This window comes from Dendronephthya gigantea, unplaced genomic scaffold, assembly GCF_004324835.1.
Source record: "Dendronephthya gigantea isolate DGI-Jeju-01 unplaced genomic scaffold, DenGig_1.0 000177F, whole genome shotgun sequence".
Taxonomy (NCBI): Eukaryota; Metazoa; Cnidaria; class Anthozoa; order Malacalcyonacea; family Nephtheidae; genus Dendronephthya; species Dendronephthya gigantea.
The window spans coordinates 173237-187779 of NW_021163187.1; the positions used below are offsets into that span (position 1 = coordinate 173237).

At 38.0% G+C, this 14543-nt stretch overlaps 2 protein-coding genes across 2 annotated transcripts; both read right to left on the reverse strand.

The window, feature by feature from the left end:
- Window positions 1-2833: 2833 nt before the first annotated feature.
- Window positions 2834-4279, reverse strand: LOC114538212 (putative transporter SVOPL). Its single transcript, XM_028559361.1, has one exon. The coding sequence runs from the start codon at window positions 4277-4279 to the stop codon at window positions 2834-2836; it is 1446 nt and encodes a 481-aa protein (XP_028415162.1).
- A 4482-nt stretch (window positions 4280-8761) lies between these two features.
- On the reverse strand, window positions 8762-10547 carry LOC114538199 (putative transporter SVOPL). The gene has a single exon (XM_028559351.1). The coding sequence runs from the start codon at window positions 10438-10440 to the stop codon at window positions 8941-8943; it is 1500 nt and encodes a 499-aa protein (XP_028415152.1). The 5' UTR covers window positions 10441-10547; the 3' UTR covers window positions 8762-8940.
- Window positions 10548-14543: the final 3996 nt, after the last annotated feature.

A 14543-nucleotide genomic window follows, 5' to 3' on the forward strand; every position in this document is an offset into this window, starting at 1 on the left:
GGAAAAGAGTGAGAGTGGTGAATTCAAAAATGGTAAGTAATATAGTGTTGAATTTTTGGTGATAAAGGGCGACTCTAGACCTTTGTTGGGCTCCACAGCAAGACAACAGATGCAGTTGTTGTCGGTCAATGAAGAAAATTTTCTTAGTGTAAGTACTTCGATTCTCAGAGAACTGTCAAAGGTATTTTCGAAGAAAGTATGACAGATGCATTTTCGGACGTATTTGTTGGCAACCTTGCATCTTGAAATAGATCCTACAATAACTCCGGTGCAGTTTCCCACAAGGAAAATTCCCATTAAAGAAGAAACTGAACATATTGGTGGAACTCCGTGTCTTACTTCTCTTGAACGTTCCAACAAATGGGATATCGGCATTGGTGGTAGCCCGAAAGAAAGATGGTCGTATCCGGGTGTGTATTGATCAGAAGCATCCCAATCAAGCCCTGAAGAGGAACCACTATCCTCTCCCAACCATAGAAAATATTCTACCGCAGTTGTCGAAGGCGAGATGTTTTACTGTAATGGCTGCGAAGAATGGATTTTGGCAAGTTGTTTTAGATGAGGAGAGCAGTTTTGCTACGACCTTTGGGACGCCTTGTGGAAGACACAGGTGGTTAAGAATGCCGTTTGGAATCTCACCAGCTCCGGAGGGATTTCAAAAAAGATTGGATGAAGGGTTGGTTGGGTTAAAGGGATGTTAGGCGATAGCTGATAATATCCTGGTGTTTGGTTGTGGCGAAACGCAAGGCGAAGCTCGTGAAGGTGATGATGTTAACCTCTTGAATGTATTACAACAATGCAGAGTGAAGGGGTGAAGCTAAACAGTGGGAAATTGAAACTTCGATGTAAAGATGTATCGTACATGGGACATTTACTAACAGCAGATGGTCTTAAACCAGTAGAGGGTAAAGTGAGGGCGATAACTGAAATGCCTCAACTGAAAGAAAAGCAGGCTGTACAGCGCGTGTTGGGTAATGGCCAACTATCTGCGCAGATTTGCTCCAAAGTTGTCCGAGGTGACAAGACAGTTGCGAGCAGGGTCGTAACGAGAACGATAGTTGGGTGGGTGGATAGTCATATATTCAGTTCTGCCAGACGGATTTCTATTGTAAGCTATTGCAATTACAAAAGAAATCCGTAGGGCAGAACTGGATATATGAATATTCACCCCCCCATTATCGTTCTAGTTACGCCACTGGTTGCGAGAAATAATTAAGGAGGGAAATGAGTTTATGTGGGATGGAGCGCTTTCTCTGAAGTAAAACGAATCATGACATCAGCTCCAATCCTAAGGTATTTCGATCACACCTTAACCCCCGTTCTCCAATGTGATGCTTCGTTGCATGGATTCGGAGTTTGCTTGATGCAAGATGGCCTGCCAGTGGCTTATGCGTCTCGATCGCTGACCCAGACCGAAGTCAATTACGCGCAAATTGAAAAAGAATTGCCAGCTATCGTGTTTGGGATGGAGAAATTCGAGACGTATTTATATGGTAGAAACGTGCTGGTGGAAACGGATCACAAGCCACTCGAAACGATATTTAAGAAAAGTCTTCACTCCGCCCCAAAGCAACTGTAACGAATGCTACTTAGGCCGCAGAAATATGACTTTACAGTCACATGAGCAGAGCATTTCTTCCGGATTCTCAGAGCCCTCAGGAGAAAGAGAAACGTGCTGATGTGTTTACGAGCGATGCAAACGTGACCGGTGAAATTGGTATCGGGCAAGTTAACGTCGCACAGAACATTACAGGACACGCCAAGAAGAATACACTCCAGAGAATTCGATGTTTCACTCAGGAAGATCCGGAACGTCTAGCGTTGGAGCAAGTAATAGAAGATGGGAGGCCTGCATGAGTCGGTGAAAAAGGTTCCTTCGCAACTTCGGAAATACTCGACCTTTAGAGAACAATTGACCCTACAGGCATTATACTCAAGGGTGATCGTATGGTAATACCGCAAGCTCGTGAAAAATTCCACTCAAGCCATTTAGGGGCACAAGCATGTCTTAGACGAGCTAAAGAAGTGTGGTATTGGCCAAATATGTGCAAAGAAATCGTACCGTACATTTAAGAGTGTTCCGTTTGTAAGTTATACCCTCAGGAACAGCGGAAAGAACCTAATCAGCGGAAAACGAATTATTATATTTGTACAAAATCTTTTTCTTGAGTTATTTTATAAAAATAATAGAAAACATTTTTTCCTGTGTTTCCATATAGTTATAGAAACACTTGTGAAAGTTTGGGGGAAGTCGAAATAACGTGGAAAAACCCGCCCCATTGATTATTTCTCGTTCTCCCAAACTCCGACGCGTGTTTCTAGAACTGTATAGAAACACGGAAAATGTTTTCTATTTCTTAATCGGACGCCGAAGGCGATGTGATTACATTAATCACCGAGCCTAAGGCGATTAATTGTTTTAGTACAAGTTTCGAGGTGTTTACAAATAATAAACAACATAATTTCATAACAATTTATAGTTACTCCAATTTTTTCATTTGAAAAACAACAACAAAAAGGTATAGTAATCGGCCAAGATCGTGACTATCACTTCAGAGACAGTGAATCTTGACGAATCAGAATGCAGGAAAATCAATACTCTCCTCGAAATTAATACTAATTACAAATAATAATTATATACGTAATATATATTAATGATCTACCAATTGTGTCAAGAAGACAACTCCCTGCCTACATGCGGATGATAGGAAAATTTTTGTCTATTCTTAAGACTCTGTAGAGTTGGCAAATTATATTATTTCAGATTTGGAGAATGTTTTGGATTGGTAAAGAACATTGGTTTTTTCGATCAAATTTAGCAAATATTACGGATTTACGGCTGCGTCGGCAGCAAAACTGTTCCTATAAATACGGCAAATATTACTGCGGCATTAAAAACGGTTCCATAAAAATACTTTTTGGCGAACCATGTCTCGAAGATGAACGGTCCTAGGAGAATTCCGATACGACCAGCAGTGACACAAGTGCCCGAACCAACGCTACGAATTTCTGTTGGGTAAACCAGAGATACAAAGACGTTCAGGAGTGATACGCCAGTTGCAAGAAAGCCACGAGATAACATTGTGATTATGAGTAATGGAATTCTTCGGTTTACGACGAACAATGCAAAGATCTGTAATAAGAGTGTCAACAACACAACTATTAAAAGTACTGTTTTAACCGTAAAAACGTAACAACTTATAGCGGCTGCGATAATGAACACAAATTCTGGCAAGTTCATCCAGGCCATAATGGCATACATATGACTGCTTGTTATATCCTCGTGTTGCAAACCAGTTGTCGTAGATGTATAATTTTGATTGTCTGCCACGTCATAGGAGGTGTATATCAAGTCATAATGCACTATGAATATGCTAAAAGACACAATTAAGGCGCATGTTGTGATTTTCCAATAACCTGAGCGAAATAACTGTGTAAAATCTGCCCTCGGTATCTTGGGACCGTGTTTCAAAATTATTGTGTCGCTGAAATCCATTTCAGGCGCAAAATCTTGTAAAATGTTTAAAGCTTTCTTCTCGTCTCCGGCTGCAAGGTAAAAATGTGGTGATTCTGGAAGAAATACAATACTACCGATAAGGACAACTGCGCTGGGAAAACACACGGTGGCCAGAGCCCAATGATGACCGATCACTGAAAGCTCCATTGAAACAACAGCTGAAAGTAGAAATCCTAGTGGCCAGAAGACGACGATTAATACAGAAAACATGGAACGGTATTTTGTAGGAAATAATTCCACTATCGTGATATAACTCTGAAATATTATAGTCATTCCACAGCCAACCAAGAAAAGGTTTATCCAAAGCCAGTAATAGTTTGTTGAAAACGCGCTCACACATGAGAAAACAAATATGAACGCCGCCCCGCCAATAATTGAACGCTTTCTACCGTATTTGTCTGACACCCAACCCCAAAACGGCGTCCCAACGATCTTTCCAGCAGATGAAGAGATTGTCAATACCCCAGCCATAATTGCAGAGATATTCTGGTCTGATTTCAAACTCGGAAGTATAGCGGGTAATATGGCTGTTCCCAGACCACATGTCATAACTAGGAGACAAAGAAACGCGAAGACTTTCCAATGAAGAAGCCTCAATCCTATATCATCCAGAATCTCGTCGATTGAGCGAAATTTGAAAAGATTATCTTTCAAATTGACGGCTTCCTCTTCGGCATCTGAAATATTTTGGTATTTGACTTCTACCTTCATACTTTGTTTGGGTTTCAACTCATCAGAACTTTTCGCTTCGGAAAGATGCATTGTCGGGAAAAACTGTTTTAATTTGGTCCGTAGTCGTTCCATTTTCAATTGTTTGCTGGGGTTTAGTTCAAATTATATCGATCTATATGATTTTACACAAAGCTGTAGAAGACCTTTGTGATCATAATATAAAGATACACGCTTGAGCAGCGATGGTTACAAGATATTTGCATACAAATTAGTTACAAAAGTGGTCACTCTCGACCACTCGATGTACTTGATAAAACGTGTAGTTTCATTTGTCGCACCTTAAAGTTGGTCTTTCTAGATTCAACATATTCAGTGGCGTAACCAGGCCGAGAGTTTAGTCATAGTATTCTAATATTTTGGTGTTCATTGACTGTGAAAACAATGAATTTCTAAAGAAATGAATAATGATAATAACATAAAATTTGCATAGCATGACTAAATCCTCAGGCTGGCTACGCCACTGAAAACACTCCAGCTAATGGAAGGCTTTAAATTTCAGCCTATGAATAGGCATTTATGCGTGACTTTATGTGGCGAATTGAAAATTAAAGATATTTTCACCGTAATTAAAATCATCATGACATAACCAGGGAGCATCGTGGCAGCGTCTTCAAATAACTTAGCATAAAAAAATTGCCTAAAGTGGATAAAACACTTTTCGGCAAGAGGGCCTTCAGGAGAGCAAACTTTGCAAGTTTGTCGTTGCAAAAACTGGACATCTTTTGTTAATGATACAGTAGGGGACAAAAGTTTGAGTCCAGTTGTTGTAGAATTCCAGTATTAAATCCTGGCTGCGTATTCGAGTTAAGACATGCGTGCTAGTGATTCAGTACTGTAAACCATATTAATCGCACACTGTTTTGGTCCTAATGATCTAAATTATAACAAAATAAATTCCTCATTCCTTTACACTGCTAAGATGGGTGGGAAAATGGGCAAAGTGATGGTGCACAAGGACAAATAGTTGCATTAAGTATTGAAGGATTCTTTCCTTGTAAGATCGCAGAAAAAGTGAGAATTTCAAAAGATGGTATGCAACTAACCTTGGAGAGGTTCGAAGAAACTAAATCCTACTCAAGCAAACTTTTAGCTGCTTCGGTCATGTTGGGTTTGGCAATATTGAAAGATATAATAGGAGCCTAATTAAAGAAAAGTACCATCCCGGCGATTCTTCAAGGACATGGAATTTCATATGGTACAAAGATGATCGCGCGTCTAACTCATAATAATCACCCTAAGCACATGCACATCTTCTATGCGGTGCCAGAAATCTTTTAGAAGCAAACTCGTTCTGGTGATCTCGTTCTCATGGCATTCCACCTCAAATTCCAGATGGAACACTTGTACGACCGTTTTAACCGGAAAAGGGCGAGGCACAGACCCACCAGCCAGGATGACTTGAGGCAAGTGGTCAACGAATGCTGGCAAGGTATTGAACGTGCGACATTAAAAAACCTATGGACAGTGGCGTAGCCAGCCCGACAATTTAGTCATGCTATGCTTATATTTTGGTTTTCATTGACTGTGAAAACAATGAATTTCTAAACAAATGAATAATGATAAAAACATAAAATTTGCATAGCATGACTAAATCGTCAGGCTGGCTACGCCACTGCCTATGGAATCTATGCCAGCAAGAATAAAGGCCGTTTCAAGAGCAAAAAAGAGGGATACTATGCATTGACATGTAATGCATGTTTGCACATCAACATACGTTAAATGACTATCATAACATGTCATACTTGTTTCCGGTACAGCATGTATTTTTCAGTTTACTTTTTTACTTATTTATTTCGGTAAGGTTTTCTGTAGAATATTAATATATGCTGCTAAAACAACGAAATACAGTCACTGGACTCAAACTTTTACCTCCAACTGTATATTGGCATAAAATGTTAATTATTTATTTATAAAGTAATTATGTTATATGAATTTTTTTATTATAATTATGTTAATGACCGTCATTAATGAAATACATGCACATATACTTCAAAGCATATATACTTCAATATAATGCATTTTGTGTTGTACTTTAAACATTTTTCTGTGGAGTTAAAATACCCAATACACCTAATATCTCTGTTTAACGTAAATGTCTGTTTCCATTTCTCCGGAGTGTTTTTTAATTCCTTGGTCATAACCAGTTTTTGGAGATCAGCGCAGCTTCGAAAGAAATTGTGTTATTTCATGATAATGATTTTGTCCTGTAGCGACTTACTTGTGGTCTTGATTAATCATCCAGTCATAGCAACTGCTGCGATGTTATGGTTAACTGAGGACAGCAATAGAAGATTAGCGCTCACTTTAGTCGACGTATCATCTGCATTCTTGGGATTTTCATCACTGACTCTGTTTGTGATGAATTTTGATGGATATTTAGCGACACATTATCCAATATTTCTTTGAACAGCTATATCGAGGAAAAACCTTTTAATCCTCTTAGCAACACTTAATTTTGTCGAATTAGTTCTGGTGCTAATTTTTGTGAAGTTTGTAGTTTCAGAACAAGTCGCTACTCTTATTTTTATTTCCGTTCATCCGATGTTGTTCGTGAACTACAGGATGTTTACAATCGCGAAGAGAAGTCGAAGAAATCATAGGCAGCCCAGACATGTTTTCGTTCTCGTAGCGGCTCGCGCGTTCACACGAGTCTACTCGGTCATAATAATAAAACATGTCTGGGCTGCCTATGAAGAAATAGAGAAATATCACCGGATATGAGAAAGAGACTCTCTGTGAGGAGTGTATCAAGTTGCTTGTTAGCAGTCGGTTTTTTTTTAGAAACGTCCATTGGCATTGTTAGAGTACATTGGACTAATCATTAACTGAAAACAGACAACGTTAGGAGATGCTGACATTGTTGGGATGTGGGCTAAAACCATTGGTTCGATGAATGCTACATTTAACTGCTTGATTTTATAAGGTGGAAAATGGGTGAAAAATGCTGCACACTGGGAACAGTATTGGTAACCTTGTTGAATCATCAATGTTGACGCAATCACGATGCAATGTTGTAACAAGTTGCAACAACATTGATGATTCAACAAGCTTCAACAACATTGTTAAGAATACTGTTCACAGGGTGCAGCACAACATTGTTCACTCCTGTTTTTAACAACTTGCATCAACATGATGATTTTTACGCGTGCAGTTATAAATTAGAAGCCATTTTGTAATTTTTGTTAGTGTATTAGTAAAGCCTACTCAAGAAAGGTTGTTTGTCATTTATTTACTCTTCTTATAAAACTCGGTGTTTAACTTTCTGGGATTACACTTTAAGGATTATTATTCCCTGGTGTTGAAATTACTAGGTATACTTGAGGGAAACAAGGCATGCAGTGATTATAACACTTAGCTTCTCCAATCGCAAGCACTTTAAAAATTTCCAACTACCAAAAAAATGTATTCTATTTTATTTTATTAACTTTGCCAGGTACAAACAAACTAACGTAAGTAAATGACCCAAAAAAATGGCTGGGAAACAAAACAGCTTACACCAATTACTGCTCTCCCTAATTTGACAATGTAAAAAACGCTCTTTTTATTTTCGGTAGCTTCGTTCCTTAAAGCTTTTAATCTAAAAAATAACTTTTTACATTACTGACATGATACATACCTTGTTGGAATGTTGGAACATTATTGGCTCAATGAGTCGAACATTTAACTGCTTGAACTTTTAATGCGAAAGCAAGATATTTCTTATCACACCATGAGAATGATTGAGTTGATTTTGGGACGAAATTTTCCCTAATCTAACCATTTCTTTCAACTATGTGAATTTATTCACTTTATTAATTGCAATGCAAGAAGAGAACATAGCTGCAATTTAGCGATGAATTTCATTTATCGATATTTATTGAAATATTATGTAGAATGTTCGTTACGCCTACTAGGCGTTATATGATCGCGTCGTTCACAGCGGCGTAGCCAGCCCAGCTATGCAAATTTTGTGTCGTAAATGTTCTTAATAATAAAAATGAACAATATACCGAACTATAGTCGCATGTTGAAAGCAGGAGAAACACACAACAGCCCATTTCGAAACTGCTTGAAATCCTTTAGTGCAGGCTTACTCTGCTCGGCGTGTGCAGTTAGTTGTATGTGTAATGAGTGTAAAGATAAAGATAGCACTTGCTAGCATTTTGATCGCTTTATCGATTCTAACTAACTAGCAACTTACCTGTGCGCAGGTTCCCGATTAGGGTGATATGGCCTGCAAAATAAAAAAAAACCAAGCCGAAACTATGGCCTGTTTTCCACTTCAACCGTATCGTAGCGTATTTCTTTGTTTCCGACTATTCAGCCAGAACTAATGACTTTAAAACAATAAGATACGCTACGTTTCGCTACGATACGGTTGAAGTGGAAAACGGCTTATAGATCGCTGTCGCTACGCGACGCGATCAATTACAAATATGATAATATGTAATATATATTAATGATCTACCCAATTGTGTCAAGAAGATAGCTCCCTGCCTATATGCAGATGATAGGCAAATTTTTGCCTCTTCTTTAAGACTCAGTAGAGTTTGCAAATTATATTAATTCGGATTTTGAGAATGTTTTGGATTGGTTAACAAACACTGGTTTTATTCGATCAAATTAGCAAATATTACGGATTTGTAGAAAATCTGTTACAACAAAATAAAATATATTATTTTGTCCGTGTAACAATGTCTTTAGTGCTTTACTTAGTTTAGGGTAGCGTTACGCGTCGGCAGCAAGACAGTTGCTATAAATAAGGCGAATATTATTGCCACGTTCAAAACTGTTCCATAAAAATACTTTTTGGCGAACCATGTCTCAAAGATGAATGGTCCTAGGAGAATTCCGATACGACCAGCAAAGACACAAGTGCCCAAACCAACGCTACGAATTTCTGTCGGGTAAACCAGAGATACAAATACGTTCAGGAGTGATGCGCAAGTTGCAAGAAGGCCACGAGATAACATTGTGATTATGAGTAATGGAATTTTTCGGTTTACGACGAACAATGCAAAGATCTGTAATAAGAGTGTCAACGACACAACTGTTAAAAGTATTGTTTTAACTGCGAAAACGTAACAACTCATAGCGGCTGCGATAATAAGCACAACTTCTGGCAAATTCATCCAGGCCATAATGGCATACATGTGGCTGCTTGTTATATCCTCGTGTTGCAAACCAGTTGTCGTAGATGTATAATTTTGACTGCCTGCCACGTCAGACGAGGTGTATATCAAGTCATAATGCGATAGGAATATGCTAAAAGACACAATTAAGGCGCATGTTGTGATTTTCCAATGACCTGAGCGAAATAGTTGTGTAAAATCTGCCCTCTGTATATTGGGACCGTGTTTCCCAATTATTGTGTCGCTAAAATCCATTTCAGGCGCCAAATCTTGTAAAATGTTTAAAGCTTTCTTCTCGTCTCCGGCTGCAAGGTAAAAATGTGGTGATTCCGGAAGAAATACAATACTAGCGATAAGGACAACTGCGCTCGGAAAACACACGGTGGCCAGAGCCCAATGATAACCGATCACCGAAAGCTCCATTGAAACAACAGCCGAAAGTAGAAATCCCAGAGGCCAGAAGACAGCGATTAATACAGAAAACATAGAACGGTATCTTGTAGGAAATAATTCGACTATCGTGACATAAGTCTGAAATACTATAGTCAGTCCATAGCCAACGAAGAAAAGGTTTATCCAAAGCCAGTAATAGTTTGTTGAAAACGCGCTCACACATGAGAAAACAAATATGAACGCCGCACCGCCAATAACTGAAGGCTTTCTACCGTATTTGTCCGATACCCAACCCCAAAACGGTGTCCCAACGATTTTTCCGGCTGATGTAGAGATTGTCAATACCCCAGCCATAATTGAAGAGATATTCCAGTCTGATTTCAAACTGGGAAGTATAGCGGGTAATATGGCTGTTCCCAGACCACATGTCATAACTAGGAGACAAAGAAACGTCAAGACTTTCCAATGAAGAAGCCTCAATCCTACATGATCCAGAATCTCGTCGATTGAGCGAGATTTGAAAAGATGATCTTTCAAATTCACGGCTTCCTCTTCGGCATCTGAAATATGTTGGTATTTGACTTCGACCTTCATACTTTGTTTGGGTTTCAACTCATCAGAACTTCTCGCTTCAGAAAGACGCATAGTTGGCAAAAACTGTTTTAATTTGGTCCACAGTCGCTCCATTTTCAATCGTTTCGTGGGGTTTATTTCAAACTACAAGTTGTATAAAAGAACATATCCCGTATTTAAATCAACCTTATTTAGCATTTGAATGCATTATTATGATTACATCAAACTCACGTGTGATTAAAATGTAAAACGAGACGCTCAATTTGAATGCCCTAACCTAATCAATATGCTGTTTCTAGTGCATAATCATGCATTCAAATTCCAACAGCAGCTTCCTTCGAATAGGGGTTTATTTTGATACACCATGTATATCGAAAAGTGTTGATTTTACATAAAGCTGTACCAGACCTTTGTGATCATAATATAAAGATACACGCTTGAGCAGCGATGGTAACCAGATATTTGCATACTAATTATAACAATCAGAGCTCACACTCGACCTCTCAATGCTCTTGATGACAGAGGAGCTGACCTGAAACTAGGCACGGGTAGTGACGCGACGCCGGTTGGTAAATCGGCAATAGCGCACAATTTTTGTCAACTTACTCAGTTGCTTGCGATAGTTTGACAAGTCGTCTCACTCGTCTGTTGCTGAATCCTTTTTAAAGTGTAAAACAGATTCTCAAAGTTTTGCATGTAATGTCCAATCAATCAATTATGTTATGTATCGAAAAGTGTTGATTTTACATAAAGCTGTACCAGACCTTTGTGATCATAATATAAAGATACACGCTTGAGCGGCGATGGTTACCAGATATTTACATACTAATTGTCTATGGGCGGCCGTTACCACCAAAAATGTTACACGTGTGAAATGAATGGACATAAACAGAAATCATTCATAACAAACACGAATGATTCAATGTGTTTAGAAATGCTTGAACATATTGTAGTAATATGACTGGACAAAACAAGAAATGACTCGTTCAAAGTTGAAACGATTCACTTCACTGTGTATTAATTCGGCTATTATTGAACTGATTCGTATGGACCAAGTGAAATGACTTGATGTATTTTGCAGTGACGCAACAAGTCGTATAAGAGTGACCCAGTAAGCTGTCAAATAATTCATGCTTTTTTACAGCCATCCGATGTGTTTTAAAATAGCTCAACTAAATTCGACACCATTCAACCAGATGAGACGCGATTCGATCTAATATGCGACAATGTAACTCAATGTGAAACGGCCCAGTTAAAGGCGGCGTCGTTCAGCTAGATGTGAACAGATTCAAAATCATGTGAAATCACTCAAATAAATGTGAAATCACTCAACAAGATGTGAAATGGCTTCACCAAAGGTGAAACGATTCGCGTCCAAGTGAAATGACACGGCATATTTTGATTTGACGTAACTTGTGCGTTCTTGACACGTCTTGTTGTAAGTTGATTCATCATGTTGTGAAGTGAATCAACAAGATGCTTCCATCTTGTTATTTATACTTCCTTGAAAGAAATTTTACGGAAATAAAATCAAAATATGGAAATTTGCCGCATGTTTATTGAAATGAGATATCGTTCAAAGTCCTTTCCGCAACTCACACTTCGACGTTCGCACACCGTTATTTTGTATCGCGACATTTTCCAAGCTTTTTTGCATTTTGCTGGCAAATATTTTTCCCCTGGAAGATCTCAGTATAAAGGTATGTGTTCAAAGATTTATACTCTGTTCTTGAACAATATCTCCTTGTTTTTAGAGTAAATTATTTTAATATAGGAATTATCTGCGTCAACATACATGACATACATAGTGTTGTAACATTTTATAAAGAGTTGTTTAACATTGATATAACATTTGAAAATACTAATCTATTCAAAAATCTTAATAGCTTAATTAATGTCATGGGCAGGCAACATGGCAAAATTTTTAAATATGTATTATATACAGGAGGATCCCCTCCCTCCCCTTTGTATGGAAAAGAATAAGGATGTCACATAACTCACATTAACATTAGATTCCATCTATTTCTATTCCATACCCAATGTGCATACTATATGCTACATTTTTTCAGGGGAGGGGGCAATCACTGATGAATAGTTTTTTCCTTTAGGTCAATTTAATATAGATACATTATGGATTCATTTACAGCAGAACTAATTAATGCTATCAAGGATGTCATTACCATGTTAAGTGAAAGCACGAGTTATGATGATCGTGAGCTGTGTGCAATGCGACTTGAAGTACTTGCTGAGAATGCATTAACTCATGATGTCATCCCATTGGAGGTTGTTGACTGCATAAATAAAGCAGTTCAATTATTGAAAAGAGATCTTGGGATAGAAAGAAGATATGAACCTTATCAAGCTCCATCAGATGAAGCTCTCAGGAGGCGAGGACGCCCAAGATTTTCTATTACGCAAGAGCAGCTTATGTTTTTTAAAGGTAAAAATTGTTTTGGCAACTTGTTTGTATTTTACTTTTCAATAAAAAAGTAACAATTATCATGAATTTGGGAGAAGTGAAGGGATGATTTTAAACTGTTCTCTTAAATTACATCATATATACTATGTGCTTTTCTGTACTTTTATAGATATGGGATTTACTCAAAATCAAATGGCATTAATGCTTGGTGTCAGCAAGCGAACAGTGGAAAACAGACTTGCTGAATTTAACATGACACGCATTGAGAGATTCAGTGATATTGATGACGACTCCCTTGATATATACACTAAACGAATAATCTCGTATTTCCCAAGATCAGGTAAAATAACTATTGGGTAAAATAAACACTCAGGCAAGACAACATAAAGTATCTGGCCATGTATTATGTTGAATGAATGGAGCAGTCTAAATGTCTGAATGAATTGGTGTGAAAATGGTTACATTTTTTAGGAATGAAGACTATAGAAGGAGAGCTTGTGTCACAAGGAATAAGGTTCAAAGAAGGCGAGTACGAGATTCTATCAAAAGAGTAGATCCAGTTGGAAGGAGACTCAGAACAATCAACGCCATACAAAGAAGGGTGTATAACGTACGCTCACCGTTATCACTTTGGCATATGGATGGAAACCATAAATTGATAAGGTCAGTTAGATTTTAATTATTACCTAAAATGGTGCAGTTGTAGCCAAATACTGCACAAGTAAAAAAGTGTTCACCACGGTAGATAAAATTGAAACCAACACAAATAAAATCTGTGAAAAAATGTAAATTAGTAAAAGTGGTTTATTTTAAAGAAGTAATATTGTCGTCCCTTGTTACTTTTTTTTTTAGTATGGTCATTTTTGTTTTTTCGTATTAGATGGCGTTTTGTCATACACGGTTGCATCGATGGTTACAGCAGGGTAATTGTGTATCTTGCATGTGTGTTGACAACAAATCTGCAACAGTATTGAAACTGTTTGAAGAGCAATTGCTAAATGGGGGCTTCCATCCAGAGTTAGAGGGGATATGGGTGTGGAAAACCGTGATGTTGCTCATTACATGTTGAGCCATCAGCAAGAGGACCATCTCGTGGGAGTTATATTACTGGCCGCAGTGTTCACAATTCAAGGATTGAGCGATTGTGGAGAGATGTATATCAAACCGTTCTATCCATGTTCTACGACCTGTTCACACTTATGGAAACGACGGAATCCTTGATCCGATAATGAACGCCACCTCTTTTGCCTTCATGAAGTTTATAAGCCTGTCATCAATGATATGCTTACAAAATTTTCAAAACGCTTGGATACATCACAAGATTGCGCACAGCTGAAAAATAAAAGTCCTCTTCAACAATTTTATTATGGGCATGCAACAAATACAACACGAGAATGGTACTATTGCCAACGAATATTTTGAAAATCTTTCTGAGGTAAGTTATTCTTGTCGCTATGCAAATTTGCCGCCTTTTTCGAAATAGAGTAATACATACAATTCCATATAAGGCACCATGAAAAAAGATTTTGTGCAGAAGTCAGAACCTTACTAAAATTGATCATGTTCTCTAGATGAAAAAGGGCTGCAAACTCTGTTCGCTGGGTAAAAAATAGGCATATATAATTATGCAATTTGAATTTGCTCACTTCCTAATATATAAGTCTTATCTATTAGGAATCAATCTACTTAGTTTCGAATTTGGTTTACTTTTTCATTTCTCCAGACCGAATTAAATACTTATGGTGTGGACGTACAGGCAGGTTTACCACAGTACAATGATGACGACGGAGTAGTAGTG